Source organism: Malaclemys terrapin, chromosome 10 (assembly GCF_027887155.1).
Source record: "Malaclemys terrapin pileata isolate rMalTer1 chromosome 10, rMalTer1.hap1, whole genome shotgun sequence".
Taxonomy (NCBI): Eukaryota; Metazoa; Chordata; order Testudines; family Emydidae; genus Malaclemys; species Malaclemys terrapin.
Window position 1 is genome coordinate 21,999,325 of NC_071514.1, and position 16,199 is coordinate 22,015,523.

The 16,199-nt window shown below is 42.3% G+C and overlaps 1 protein-coding gene and 1 long non-coding RNA gene across 3 annotated transcripts in view; one reads left to right on the top strand and one right to left on the bottom strand.

Moving 5' to 3' along the window:
• Positions 1 to 15,606, bottom strand: part of LOC128843918 (uncharacterized) — a 181,364-nt gene extending 165,758 nt beyond the window's left edge. The window contains exon 1 of the long non-coding RNA XR_008446388.1: positions 15,530 to 15,606. This is a non-coding gene — a long non-coding RNA (uncharacterized LOC128843918). The remainder of the gene's footprint in view (positions 1 to 15,529) is intronic.
• Positions 15,607 to 15,638: 32 nt separating this feature from the next.
• Positions 15,639 to 16,199, top strand: part of DMXL2 (Dmx like 2) — a 116,290-nt gene continuing 115,729 nt past the window's right edge. For both annotated transcript variants that reach the window (XM_054041058.1, XM_054041059.1), the window contains exon 1: positions 15,639 to 15,821. In XM_054041058.1, coding sequence (XP_053897033.1) covers positions 15,735 to 15,821 — 87 coding nt within the window. In that variant the 5' untranslated portion in view covers positions 15,639 to 15,734. The remainder of the gene's footprint in view (positions 15,822 to 16,199) is intronic.

A 16,199-nucleotide genomic window follows, 5' to 3' on the forward strand; every position in this document is an offset into this window, starting at 1 on the left:
TTCAACTTTAGTTGTGAGTGCTAGGTCTGTCTGAAAATCTGGCCACATATATTCATAGTATTCCTCTTCTTGACTACACACTGTCCAACTGGCTTCCTAACTATTCCTTTATTATAGCAGAAATAAGTATAAATCAATAGCTCTTATGCAGTACTTTTCATCCACAGATCTCAAGGCACTTTACCTAGGAGAGTAAGGGCTTCTCTACATGGAGACTTTGGCTTCCATTTTCCATCTGTTAAATTGGGATGTGATACTTAGAGGGAGTCTACACAGAGACTTAACGTGCCTCAAGCGTTGGTGTCAATCTACACCCAGCTAGCCACACACTGACTTGTCTGGACCTGTGTACACAGAACTTTTAGTAAAAAGAAGAACAGGAGTACTTGTGGCACCTTAGAGACTAACAAATTTATTAGAGCATAAGCTTTCGTGGACTACAGCCCACTTCTTCAGATGCAGTGGGCTGTAGTCCACGAAAGCTTATGCTCTAATAAATTTGTTAGTCTCTAAGGTGCCACAAGTACTCCTGTTCTTCTTTTTGCGGATACAGACTAACACGGCTGCTACTCTGAGAACTTTTAGTGTGTGATAACAGGGTCCACACAGCCAGGATTCACAACACACATCAAGTTTCCATCCGGACGCCAAGTATCATCATCCCAATTTAACAGATGGAAAACGGAATCACAGAAAAGTCAAGTGACCTGTTTGCAGTCATTCAGCAAGCCAATAGCACTCAGAGAGAGTAAAATTCTGGCCCCATTGAACTCAATAGCTAGAACTCGCTTTGACTTCAATAGGGCCAGGATGTCACCCTCAATTTCTGGTTCAAATTAAAGATTTTAAACTAGATTAGCCAGTGTGCATTTTCAGTAAATCCAATATGTTTAATAGGAATAAGAGCAATATTTGCTCCATTTCTCATATCCTGTTTGTGCATGTGGCAAGTGCAAGTTTCTTTTAACTGTATCTTTATTACAATCTCAAAACTGGGAGCCAGATGAGAACAAAAAGTTTTCTAACATCCCTGAATAATCCTACAGAATAATTGTCTCTCTGCAATACTAGAAAGATGCACACACAAATTTCACTTCATCTTGCAGTGCAGAATTTCCAGTTAAATGTTAACAAATTCTGCCGATCTAACATGCGTCTCACTGAAATGCTAGGCTTGGGAATCAGCCTGCCATACCTTTCATTACACTAGGAGGTTCCACAGGTCACCAAATGCTGCAGACCTCTCATTTTCTTTAAGCAATTTCCAGTCAGTTGCACTCTCCCACGTATAGTGTTCTGAGTTAGATATGAAAAAGAATGTTTTAATGTATTGTGTAATAGTCACTTTCGTGGGTTAGAACTTTGATCACTTATTACATACATAACAATAAAATGTCACAAATTAATAAACTATGCATGAGACAGAGAACACATTCTATTAATTGATTTAGTAACTGAAAGCTCCTGGAGAAGATCACATGCGACTGGACAGCATCCTTGACCTTATCTCTGGGGAACCTCAAGTGCATGGCTTAGTCTAGCAAAATGAATATATGAACAACACTTTGCTTATCAAATATGTTCCTGATAAATCAGCTTCAGGCAAAGGTAGGCAAATGACTAGTACATAGGGGCTCTAAAACTGCCAATTAATGTCCCTCTTTTTCCATTGTTGCAATAGGCTTAAAAGCTCTTCTGTTGAGCGGATATTAGAACATAAAGCACAAAGTCTCCTGCAGGTTCACTGTGGCAGGTGAGACTCTCCCTGGTGATCTAGGACAGGTGGAAGTTCTTCTCCCAGAGGAGAGGGAGCTAGGATGGGGGCAGTCCTAGATGGAGTACAGCTGACACCAGGGAGGAGGCATAAGCTGAGGGTTATGTTATGCTATTGTTAACGAGTTACCAATAAATCCAGACTCCAGGAAGAATGCAAATCTGGACATTAACTCAGACTGAGACCTCTATGGGATGGGGTGAGGACTCAGCCCATTCATAGCAATAAAGAAGCAAAGAAGAGCACACTGTTTTCTTCACTCGTACAGTCACATTTGAGAAAGTAAGCCTCTCCCCTTATTACTTAAGCTATTAATTATATGCATTGCAGTTGCACCTAGGAACCCCCAGTAACAGACTAGGGCCCATTGTGCTAGGTCCTATACAAAAGAACTATCCAACCCCTGAGGAGCAAGTTATGTCAACTACTCATCTCTGCACTGTGTAATTTCACTACTGAAGTATTCCTGGTGATTTCAAAGCCTCCAAAAATTTGTAAAATGAGAGGCAGCTCAAGCTCAAACTTTCCAGTACTTTCATTAAATACAAATGTAGTTCATTACTCTAAATGTTGGGTGGTGTTCAGCCACATACAGCCAATGTTTGTTGCAATAAAGATTACTAGAGCTGGTCAAAAATTTTCCAATGGAACAACTTTCCCCTCAGAAAATGCTGACAACTGAAATCTTCCTTGGAAAAAAGTTGATTCCATTGAAACTTTCAACTGAAACCTCGCCAGCCAGCCGGGCTCCCTGGGATCCCCACCTCCTTGGCGGCCTGGCTTACTGGGCAGTTAACCCAGAAGTTTTAGAAAAATTCCATTCTGGTTCCTCCAAAATGGGATTTTTTTATTTATTTATTTTTTTTTTTTGTGCAATTTTCCCTTAAGCTCAAAGTTTCACATTTCTGACTTTTCTTTCCAGTTTGGAATGAATATTCTCCAAAATGCACATTTTCTGTAGGAGGAAAAATCTGGTTCATGCACAGCTCTAGTTCTTTCTAATTTTATGCACAGTTTCATTTTTTTAAAAATAAGAGCTTCCCTCATACTTTTAAATATAAATCTATTCTGTCATTAGCTAGCATTAGTAATTGATTCATATTGATTTCTTATACAGAGGCATATTTGTGAGAGGGAACATTGAAATGGATCAATAGAATTGTGAAATTATTCATATTTGTACTGATAGACCCCCCCCAGTGTAAAGTGTTTGTTTCATCAGGGATTCATTAGTTATTAACTCGCTAAAGTTATCCTCCCTCGCAAAAAGGCAGTCTGTTTCTTCTACAGAAGGGAAGAACTTATACCTCAAATGCCACTGAAGCAGCACAGCATGATTAACTGTTTTCTACACTGGGACTACCAATGGTTTGATTCTTGAATATTGGCAGGGCCGGAGGGTTAGCACTTCAGTACTTTCACATTAGCAGAGTTAACAATTAGTCCCTCAAAGAATTACCAAAGTGAATCAATCTTGTGGCTCAGCAGTTGGCACACAGCATTACTGGTCAGTTAACAAAGTATCTATGTATACGACATGTACTGTGTGCATTACTGGTCAACCCCAACTCAGAAACAATACTGAAGAATCAGAGACGGTTCAGAAAAGGGCAAGGAGAATGAGTAGAGGGGATGGAAAAAAATTCTCATAGAAAGAGGAATTGAAACAATTTACATTGCTTAAGGAACATGAGAGAAGCATATAAACTAATGACTGATCTGCAGAAGGTAGATCAGGACACCTGCTGTCCCCTTACTCGTGTTGTGAGGGAAATTCAATGAAACCAAAGGGCAGCACATTCAAAATGAACTTTCACACAATGCATAACTAGACCATGGAACTCATGGTTACAAGACGTCTTTGAGGGCCAAGAATTCACCAAGATTTAAAGAGAAATTGGATGTTTATATGAACAAGAATATCCAGAGTTATAATAGTGAACACAAAAAAAAGTATTGGAAAGAATAAAACCTAATGTTTCAGGGTTTAAACCAAACTGCCTGCTAGGGCAGGGGTTCTCAAACTTTTGTACTGGTGACCCCTTTCTGAACTGGTGACCCCTTCCACATAGCAAGCCTCTGTGTGCGACCCCCCCTTTTAAATTAAAAACATTTCTTTACATATTTAACACCATTATAAATGCTGGAGGCAAAGTGGGGTGGAGGCTGACAGCTCGTGACTCCCCATGTAATAACGTCGTGACCCCCTGAGGAGTCCCAACCCCCAGCTTGAGAAGCCCTGTGCTAGTGATTAGGAGGAAGCCTTTTTTGGGAGGAGTGATGGGGGTGGGGGATACAATTATCACCCATAGTCTACTGGGGGGATTTCTTGTACTTCAGAAGCAACTAGCACAGGCCTCTAGTCCAGAATTCTCTCTCTGACTGACAGGTCTGATCCAGTCTGGCAATTCCTATGTTCCACTGTCCAGGAGATGCTTCCAAGCCAGCTGCCTGAGTAAGGTTATACCCAGGTAGGGATAAGAAAGGGCATTTGTTTGAAACACACAAATCCTCACAAGTGCAAGATTGTGTGCGGTCTTACTTTCCAGCCTTTGCTGGGTTTTTTAATCCTACTTCAAACATGGTGACTGAAGAACAAAGAGAAAGGGGGAGGAAGAGGAGGAGAAAAGAATATTATAAGAGTTAAACAGTGTTGTAGAAGTTTTTGTTTAACAAGAGCAAATATTTTAAGAGTGTTGCAAAGCATGTGAGAAACAAGGTAAAACAAATGTAAATATTTGGTAAATGTTGAAGAGCATGTAATGATCCATTTTTTGGAAATCAAAATAATGGACTAAATCCATAAATACTTTCATACTCGATCTGCATCTGTAGCTCCCACAGTGACAGCAAAAATTAAAGCTAGAGCATAAAACAGGGCTCAGACTTTTTTACTGCCAACAGCTTAATGAGCACAGGGAAAAGTTTTCAAAAGTGGTTAAGTAACTGCACACTCTTCGGGCTGGTCTTCACTTACCGGGGGATTTTAAAATGAAATGCTTATAGCACTAGAAAAAGTGTATTTGGGTTATTACAAAGCGATCGAGACACCAGGGGTCGATTTAGCAGGTCTAGTAAAGACCAGCTAAATCGACCACCGCTCACTCTCCCGTCAACTCTGGGACTCCACCAGAATGAGATGCATAAGTTAAGTCGACCGGAGAGTTTCTCCTGTCAACCCAGCGCAATATAGACACCGCAATAGGTCAACCTAAGGTACGTCAACTCCAGCTATGTTATTCACGTAGCTGGAGTTGCATCACTTAGGTAGACTTGGCCCCGTAGTGTAGACCCGCCTTTAAGGGGCTAAGTCACTTTTGAAAGGTCACTTAGGGCAGGTCTACACTATGGGGCTAAGTCAACCTAAGTTACACAACTCCAGCTCTGTAAATAACAGCTTGAGTCAACGTACTTTAGGTCAACTTATTGTGGTGTCTGCACTGTGCTGGGTCAACAGGAGAAACTCTCCGGTCAACTTACCTTATGTATCTCATTCCGCTGGACTACCAGACTTGATGGGAGAGCGATCGGTGGTCAATTTAGTGGGTCTTCACTAGACCTACTAAATCAACCCCCAGTGGATCGATCACCGCCTGTCAATCCCCCAGTAAGGGGAGACAAGCCCTAAGTCTCATTGATTTTCAATGAGACTTAGGCTCCTAGATGACTAAAATCACTTTTGAAAGTGGTTAAGCCTCCAAAGTCATTAGTTGCTTAGTGGGATTTTTAAAGTGTCTAGATGCCTAAGGAATTAGGCACTTAAAAACTTTTAAAAGTGCCACTAAGCAACTATCTACATCTTCGACACCTAAATACCTTTAAAAACGGGCCCATAGATGTTTTTGAAAGTTTTACACCCAGATTTAAAATGCCCAGTTTTTGTCTAAGCTACAAAGTCCGCTGTTGCCATCATCAGCAGATCTCCAATAGTGATGAATTGCAGGTTCTAATTTCCTAGCGTTTGCTAGATGCCCATTGACTGTTTAGCTAATTTATTCATGGTATAATTTCATGCAAGTGGTACCTGTATATCTAGTTAAAATTAGATAAAAAACAAGGGAAGGGGGATGCAGTTATGCTAGTCACTATCAATCACCAGTGAGGAAGGTCTATATTATGGGCTAGAGGACCCCTTTTCCTCTGAGACATCTACTCCAAGGGAAAATGCCACTGCTTCTGCTCCCAGAATTCAGCGTAGCATTGCCAACTCCAAGTGTTGAAAAAGAGTCAGGTGCTTCCCTCAAAAAAAAAAAAAAAAAAAAAAAAAGTCAGAGTTAAAGTCAGGAGATAAAATAAATGTGGGTGGGGCTTTTTTTTTTCCCTTGCCTTTTGGGTTTTGAACTTTCGGTTTTGAACTTGTACGGTTCACATTTTCATGAGAAATAATTTTTTTTTAAAAATGAAAGCAGAGAGTCTCATGTAATCACAGGCCCTCATCAGGTATAGGAAAAACACCAAATATTGCAAGACTTGATAAAATCATTGAGCTGGCAATACAGGTTGACTAGTGCAGCCCAAGGCATTCAGCACCCAAAAAGTCAGATGAATTTCAAGACTGCCTAGGGCAGTGGTTCTCAAACTTTTTTCCCCCACGGACCACTTGAAAATTGCTGAGGGTCTCAGTGGACCACTTAATGATCTTTCCTAATGTTGTTTGTACCGTTAGCTAACTACTGTAAAGCGCTTTGGATAAAAGGTGCTATATATATATAAAAAACAACAACAATCATCAACTTTTTTTGTTCTACAAATAAAAGCACACAACTCATATTTTAATATCAGTAGTCTTACCTTTCTAATGCGATGGATATTCCCTCTCTCCCCTGCTGTGGCAGCCCCCAGGCTGGGGCTGGGAAGGAGGAGGGTCTCTTCCCGGCAGCGGCAGCCCTGGAGCTGGGGAAGTTGCCTCTTTCTCTGGCTGCTGCAGCCCTGCACATCCCAAATGCCCCCCCCTCTTCTCACCCCACTGCCCCCTCCCAGTTACCTCCTATTACCCTCAGGGCTACCACCTCTCCTCACATGTGTGTCTTCTCCAGGGTCCAACCACCTAATTAGTGGAGCCATGCCTGCGTGGCTCCACTAATGCCTGCGTGGCTCCACTAATTAGGTGGGTGGCCCTTCATTCTCTCATGTGCAGCCTCCAGGCATGCACTCTAGAGGGAACTATCCGCGGATCACCTGAATGGAGCTTGCGGACTACTAGTAGTCCACGGACCATGGTTTGAGAACCTCTGGCCTAGGGCATTGCCCTCTCTTTGTAACAATTAGTATCTGGAGGCTGTCACCAGGCAAATTCCCGCTCCTCCTGTAAAATAAAGTGTGTGTACTGCATATGAGCATAGTCTCCATGGCATACCTGCTGGGATACCACTCAGACTACAGGGCTAATTCTCCACAGCCTTGTGCTTTGTATAGTCATTTACACCTGTGCAAAGGAGGTGTAAAGATGACATTTTGTTCTGACTCACCATGCACTGGTGTTAATCCATAGTAGGTACAAGGCAAGGAGATCAAGCTGAATATGAATATGTGGTACACTTTGCATTCCTTTTCCTCTCATGACATACTCTGGCTAATGTGAAAAAAAAACAAAAACAAAAAACAAAAAACACTGAGCTCCAGAAGAAGCAATACGTCATTGGCTACTTCCAAATCCAATTTCTTCCGTCATATCTCCCTCACCGCAGACTAGAATTTCATATACTCCAGTGCAAATTCACTGGACTATAATGGAGATATTCCACATTTACGCCAGTACAGATGAGATCAAGATCTAACAATCCTATGGCAAACAAAGTTTTAAAACAAAGCAATTTGAGAGTTATTTGAAAAGCAAAACCAAGTTTATTAATCAATTTCACCTTTGTAGGGTTTGTTCTCAGCTGAAATATTAGCCCAGAGTACTGGCATGTTATAAGTCTCTGAAAATCAGGGCTTGTGACGCAACTGCTTCCTCAACCATCACTACAGTGTTACTACAGTTACGCTTAGAATAGGGCTATCAGGACTGAATATCTAGCCTAGGCCTGAAAACGCTGTCATAGTAAGTTGATGACAGGGAGGAGCCTTCTGGTCTCCTTTAGTTCTTGGACATAAGCCTAAGCTATAAATAAACCTTTGTAACAGCTTTCTTTATCTCCTAAGGACAGCAGATGCCTGCCTTTCGGAGATGTAGAATTTAAATCCTTACTACAGCATGATGAGACTGTTTCATTTTACCCTTTTAAAAAACATACATTCATACATATTTCTTTTTAAAAGATCTTTTTAGGCTCTATTCTTGAAACATTTCCCCCTGTACGTCTAATGTCTCCAAGACACGGAGTCCAATATAAAATTAAATTATATGGAGAGATTCATTTGTCAGTGAATTACTATTTGCATACAAATTCCATTAAGTCATAATTTAGACTAGTCATTCAAGAAAAACATGAAAGCAATTTTACTCCGAATCCCTTCACTTATACATTCATACCATCACATGCATGTATTTCGAGGTTCAAAGTGCATGACAAAGTTGGATAAGATGAGATCCACAGATGAACAGTGCTCCCAACAAGTACAAAGTAGGATTCTTCCATTTGTGGTTAGACACAGGGGAAATAAAATGAACATTGGTATTAAAACAGTGGCTCTTCCTATTGCACATAGGCTCTCTTAAAATGGGTGTTTAAAAGTGCACATTCTTTCAGTTTCACTACACTTACGTGCAACACAAGCATTCAATCCAGAGAAAGAACACAGGATCAACCCAGGCAGTAGCATAGTATTAAAAATTAACTAGTCCTATCAAGGTCCAAGGTCTTGCTGCATAACACTAAGACTCCAGAATTAGGTTTACTTTGGCCTTGCTCTCTTACCACCCAGATATAGTTACAGCTGGGGAAATCACTAAATGTTAGTGATATGAGAGAGACAAAATGGGTGAGGCAATATCTTTGGCTGGACCAACTTCTGTCTCTCTCACCAACAGAAGTTGGTCCAGCCGAAGATATTACTTTACCCACCCTGTCTCTCTAATATCTTGGGACTGACATGGTTACATCACTGCATTCTAATTAGTGATGTCATTCCTTGAAAACACTCCGTTGTGGGGTGGCCTAGTAGTTAGATGCTCCAGGTGTACTTATGAGAATGAAGGAATATCATCTTCTGCCCAGGAAAATGAAAGCCTCAAGTTCTATGGTGAGGTTGATGTGTGGAGAAAACAAGTAGCACTGGTGGCAACCTACAGGGCCCTCCTTTACTGCACATAACAGAAGGGAAAACACTTTTGTAAATGAAATAGTAATTAAAGCACATTATGCAAACATTCTTTGGATTAAGTGCCTTAAATCCTTTTAGAGAGGAGAAAGACCAGTTAGTGCTAAAGATCTAAGCACCCACACCATCCTTCAGTGATGTTTAACTATGTTATAAAAGAGGATGAGATAAGGATGAACACCCAGCCAGATTCCTTTGTTTTTAAACACAGATCTCATGTTTGCCAATATTCCCACCCCCCCTAGCTTATTTAATAAAAACATGTTGTTGTTCATAAGTATCTGCCTCTAAGAGGTGAGCATGACATCAAAACCCAACATATTTTTCAAATTCAAATTAGCTTTCTTGTTTTGAAATGAGGAAACAAACATCTAAGGCTGTTTACATTATACTACATTTGTTTCAAGTGATCAGAAGTATTTCACCCAATACACTGTACAGAATATTGAGAAAAAACACGAAAGGTAGGAAATAACCTGAACAGCAAAGTTTTCAGGAAGGTGAAAGAAATAACTGTCCCTGCAGGTGTGTGTATCCTCCTAAGATCAGGGACTGGGTCTTCCTTGGTGAACAGAGAACACTGGCAATTATAAAATAACCTTAAAAGGTTGTTTTGATGGCCATCTTTTGTTCTGTGTTTGTACAGTCTTGCACAATGGGCTCCTGGGTGCTATCGCAATGCAAATAATAATTAATTAGCAGAATATCACTGAAGTCAATTTTTGTCTCATTCCCTGCACCTTTAGAGATAAAGGACTAAGATCATTTCTGGTGTATCTTCATTGAAGTCAGTTGGGTAACGGCAGTAATGAATTTGGCCCAGAACACCTGTGAATAATTTAAAACATGACAATATCTTGGAAGAGTTGTGAACCACAACAAATCTGAAGAATTCTAAGCAGTGTGTCATTTACCTCTTTAAAATAAGATCTACACATTTTAGAACATAGATATATTCTATTTTTATATGGAAAGGAAAACTGTAGTATAATACCTCAGTTAATTAAATACATATTTGCTAAAGAATGTGTCCATATTTTGTAGATTTTTTCTAAACAGGTTATGGAAATACCTGACACTGCTTAACTGTCTTCTTACTATAGTGATGATTGCTCTCTTTGTGAAAGCTTCTGTTTAAGGGATACTTCCCAGAAGCTCAAGACTAGTGATGTACTGTAGATTAGGACAGTGAATGCAGCTGTCATTTGAATGCATGATGGGACAGAATACTTTCATGGTTAACAAAGTAAGTTCTACATTTTAAAAAATAAACATTTTGGGGATTAAGTGGAGTTCGAGAGGAAAGGTCACTAATAATCGATAATAGCAGCAAAAGTGCCAATAGTCTTCTCTCACTTCTAGAGAAGAAATAGATGCTATCCTCTGACATCCTGATAAAAGATAAGCAACACTGGACAAGTAACTCAAAAAAGAGGAGTTTGATTGGGAATTGTAACAATATACACTCTTGGAAACTACTATTGGAAAGCAGAGGAATAATAATTGGTCATTTATTCACTAAGGGAAGGATTTTCAAAGGCACTCAACATCGCCCTCTATTCCTATCAAAATCAACTGACAAACGGTTTTCCTTTAAATATGGGCATGACTTCAATAGGAGCAGAGGTTAGGCTAAATCTTGCTGCTACTCGGGTGATTAATATTTACTCATGCAAGAAATCTTATTTATTTCAGTTAAAATAGTCTTAATCCAGACTGCAAGACTGGAACCTGACTGTTTAGTGAAGGACAGGCATGTAACATTCAAAAGCATTTAAACTGTGACAGAAGGGTGGGATGGGGTGAGGCGAAGAGAACATTTTATTTACAGTTGCAGATACAGAGCAGTCAACAATCATTAGACATACTAAAGAATCTAAACATTCCAGAGAGACACATTCACTATATTTCTTGTATAGTTCACAGTTACAGTACAGAGTCACCCTAGCCCTTACATAAGCCTTTGAAGTATGGTAAAACTCAATGCAGTGCTGAAGACTCTGAAGTATATTTTGGTTTCTTCCTGAATAGGATTTTAACTCTCAGCTATGGTTCTTTTTTCTTCCAACTGATAATTAGGCCAGGATTCTACAAGATTAAAAATAAATCCTGCAAAACACAAACAGGCACAACAGAAGGACACTTACAGAGATTGACCAGAATCAACCCCTTCCAGATTTCCAAAAGTATTAAGCATAGATATTCTTAGAATATTAGGTTTAAAAAACTATTTATAAACACAGAATACACAAGTCCAAGTATCTCACTCTTTCTTAATAAAGAAGCAGATTAATGGAGTCTCAAAGATTTTTGTTTAGGAGTGGACAGCAATACCCATTATTCCCAGGAACATTAAGATGATAAACTCAGGGGCTGCTCTAACTTGAACTAACTGGGGGACATTTGTCAACTGGAGACTGCCAGAGTGCATCATACTCCAGCCAGTAGCATAGCTAGCGGGGTTCAGGGGAAGCGGCCGCTTCCCCTGACCCCACATTTTCCAAAAGTGGTGCTTCCGGCGCTCCGGCCGGCAGAACAGGGCTGCGGGCCGGCTGGCTCCCAGCGCTCCGGCCGGGAGTCCGGCCCTGAGAGCATTGCCGGGGGTCTCGGTGCCCCGGACAGCGCTCTGGATGGGGAAGCGGGGCGGCCCCGCGCATGCGCTGCTCCATCTTTCGGCGGCATTTTGGCACATGTGCAGGGCCGCCGAAATGCCACCGAAGGACCGGCGCCTTTTTTCACCGCTGCTCCTCCTCGACTGCAACCCTGGCTATGCCACTGACTCCAGCCCCTCCCCTCCAACTCCAGGAGCTGCAAAGTGGACAGTTAGGGTAACCAGATGTCTTGATTTTATAAGGACAGTCCCGATATTTGGGGCTTTGTCTTATATAGGCACCTATTACCCCCCCACCCCGTCCCGATTTTTCACACTTGCTGTCTGGTCACCCTATGGACAGTTGACACCGTGCCGAAGGATATGACGCCCCTGCAGGGATCTTACCGGCAGTTTTCACCCACTTTGTACCACTCATGGGAATGGCACAAGGCAGAGAATCTGTTACACAATGAGTAGACTATACTAGAGCTGATTAGAGAGTGGGGAGAAACTGATCAAGTTGGGAAGAATAAAGATCTTTGGAAAGATGCAAGTATGCATTATTTAGGTGTTTTATTGTAACTCTAAAAGTGCAAAACAATCACTTGAGTTACTATATATAAATTGCCAGCAGTGGAGTGGCAAAGGACACTGCTCAGAGTTTAGGCTAGTGGCAGAATACTAGCAGAAAGACTGGTTTTCAGTCAGGATCTTAATATTTCAGGCCCTAGATACTGGCGAAAGATTTCTTGTTTGCAGAAGAAACTGATCACATCTGTAGTCTTCCACAGCTACGTGCACTTTCATTTTACTGCAAGGTAACCTAGTTGAAAATAGCACTATACTCCCATCTGTGATTGGTATCACCTAGTTTACCAAGTCTAAAAAGGACTGACCTGAACAAACGGCCTCAAATCAGGATTCCAGAAAAGAAATGCCTTAAAGTTGCTGAAAGCCTAGTGGTTTTGTCTCTTTGAAAAGCTAACTAGTGCTTTCTCCAAGACAATCCAATCTGGCAGGACATATTTTGTGGATTATTTCAGCCTTATCATTATCCAACTTGGTGGAGGGTAGTTTTGAATCATCTATCAAAATCTTGTATACGACAGAAATTACAGAGTAAAGCTCCCAGGAACGCAAAGATTCAAAGGGATTCTGGAGTAAGGCTTATTTTACCTTGACTTTTGAGATAATAGAAGCTTCTTTAGAAAGGTGAGGGAGGGTCAGGAACCAGAATGCTTTTTTTCAAGTGCCTTTCAACAAAACGTCATCTAAAAAAGGATGTGTGAAAACTTCAAAAAGATCAAACATTCTGAAGAGTGTTTCTCAGCAAGTTGGCCAATAAAACATTTTGAGAGAAGATAAAGCAAAAGTTACAAAACAACGGCCATAGTGGGTCAGACCAAAGGTCCATCTAGCCTACTACCCTGATGTCTATCTCACATTTGGCTTGTGAGAAAGAATTACTGGCAGCCTTAGTATAATAAATAGAAGACTGGGCTCCAAACCAAAATTCTCACTAATTGCATCCAACTGTATAGGATGGTATGACTAACTCTGGAGGTGCTCTCTTAAATTGAAGAATGTTTTCCATCAAAAGCCGCAACGTCTGGCTTTACTGAATTTCTAGTGTTTTCTTTAGGTTACACGGTTTACATATAATTCCACTTAATGCCATAGCTAAATGTAGTAATTATCCATTCAAAGATCAGATCCTCAGCTGGTGTCAGATGACATAGTTCCATTGACTTCCACTTAGAAACACCAGGTAACACTGCCTCAGAATCTGGCCCCAAATATCTAATTTATTTTAGCACTTACCTAAAATAAAATAAAGTGCATCAATGATAATGGCATCTATACAGTGGGAGAGAGCCTTGATCAGAGGAAATTCAATACAACAGTGATAGAATCATCTGTGCACCACTGATAGCAATTTTACATTTGGATAGCATGCTAGGAGAGCCAAAGAGTAGTTATCACACCAAATTTATCCAGCATAGATAAGGGCACGATCCAGTTTCCTTTGAAATCTGACAAAACGTCCCTTGACTTCACTAGCAGTAGACTTGGGTCCTGAGCACTTGAAGTGCCAAGAGTGATTAATGACAATGTTTTTCAATCTGAATTTGCTTTGCTAGTACGTCACTGGAAACACGAGCTTGATTTATCTGTATATTAACATGATTAAGGTTATATGTTCAATTAGGGCAAATAAAATCTTTTTAGAGGAAGCAACAAAGTGCAAGGGTGCAATCCTGAAGTCCATACTCAGGAAAACACACATTTACTTAAATAGGAATTTTATAAGCATCTCAGGATTGGACAGTAACATAGTGCAAAAAATGCCTGAGCCCTGACTACAACTACAGGTCCCACTGTTGCCATCAACGGTGGAGTTGTACTGGCAGTGTAGTGCAGATCTATTTTTGTTCAGTGTAAAGACAACCTTGCAGTGTTTTCTTAAATCTTGGGGGATTATGCAATGGTTATTCCCCTAAACAGTTTATAGATCTTCGGTGGTTATTTTTCTTCTTCTAAGACACAGCATTCTTCACATTCTTAAGGGTGTTTCAACATTGACTACTTTACTCTGCAAAGTCTTTTGTAAACAAGCCCATCCTCTTTGTCATTACAAATACACTGAATAGAAACATACCTACAAGAGCCTAAGGTATCAGTGGAATTCTTGTCTCCTATACCTCGCTGAAATTAATGCAAAACAATTCTTCCTTGTTTAATATAAACTGATTTCCCCTCGGATACTCGAAAAAATGCCACCCCAAAACACCACTTTCCTCCCTAGTTCCAGTTAATAGAGCTATACAGTTTGAGCACTTAAAAGTGAATCATGGAGCCCTCTATCCCCTGCTATAGCTAGACCAGAAAGCAATTATAACCTTTTCTACTATACTGGCCCCATTCTTGAGGTCAATAATAGTTAGTTACAATTAAACTGCTCAAGGATTAAATGCATACTGCACATAAGTATTGGAAGTCTGAAACTGATGCTCAGTTTTTCCATGCACTCTGTAGGTATTCCCACCCCAGGGGTTTAGCACAAACAAGTACCAATGCACAGATTCCAAGGGACAGTGCAGGAGCTCACGTCCCAGGTGCTTAGTTTCCAGAGGACTGCATACACTTGTGGGGGAAGCTGGTGGAAACAAATTCCCCAAGGCACTATGCACAATATATTTTAGTGGCATCACAAGCTGTATAAGACTTACAGTAGTGCAAATAAACAAGAGACCACAAGCACCTCAGATCAAAGCTCTGCCCAGTACAGGGCATCACAGTGCGTTTGAGGTTAGCTCATGCCCCTTTGTTAAAACGCCCTTTTTTAATAATTCAGCAGCGGATTGTCTCACTTTTCTTCCAGGTTCATGCAGTTTTCCCTTTTAATGGACTCTCAGCACTTCTGATATTTTGCAGAAAAAAAAAATTCTACCACCACTTCCTACTATTTTGAACACTGGGGTGGGGGTGGGGAGCTCAGGCTGTATCTCATTCAATTTCTCCTCTCAGCCAGTGGTTGCACAGATGTTGCTCCCTAACTCTGCCACTGCGCTTTGAAGCCCTAGTTTAGGGTCCCTGATTCGGTATCTGGTGAGAGCCGCTCTATCTGCCCTGGGAGCTAGCAGAGCTTCAGCTCCATCCCCTAGGGGCTGGTGCGTGCGGATCCCAGTCCGCGCCCCAGTGAAGGGGGAGATCCCCGGCACACGCCCAGCAGAGGGCCCAGTGCACACACCGCGCGCAGTGCCGCGCACACACCCCTGGGGTGCGGTCCCACGCACTCTGCTGCTTCCCCCTCCCCAGTCCGCACCCAGCGCGCACGCGCGCCGCGGCCCTGTGCACCCACGGCCACCGGCGAGTGCACTGCGCGCGCGCCAGCTCACCTGGTTCGCGCGCCCCATCTATCACCCTCGGCTACTCTCTCGGGCACGAGCTGTGCTCGCGCGAGCCGGTGACTTCCCGTTCGGGGCGGCGGGAGGGAGGGAACGCGGAGCCATCCGGGTCCTGCTCGGTGCTGGCAGCCGTTGCGCCGCGCCGCGCCGCACTGCCGGCCCCAGAGAGCGGAGAGCCCGGCCGGCTGGCCCCGCCATGCATCTGCACCAGGTGCTCACCGGCGCCGTCAACCCCGGCGACAACTGCTACTCGGTGGGCAGCGTCGGGGACATCCCTTTCACGGTGAGGGCGGTGCGGGGCCGGGTGGGGTGGTGGGAGGGGCTTGGGTTGGGGGTAATTAAGGGTGGTGGGTAATTATCGCTGGGGCAGTGGCATGGAGTAATGAGCTGGGATAGTGGGGTGGGAGTAATGAAGGGTGGGGGTAATTATCGCTGGGGCAGTGGCATGGAGTAATGAGCTGGGATAGTGGGGTGGGAGTAATGAAGGATGGGGGTAATTATCGCTGGGGCAGTGGCATGGAGTAATGAGCTGGGATAGTGGGGTGGGAGTAATGAAGGGTGGGGGTAATTATCGCTGGGGCAGTGGGATGGAGTAATTAGCTGGGATAGTGGGGTGGGAGTAATGAAGGATGGGGGTAATTATCGCTGGGGCAGTGGCATG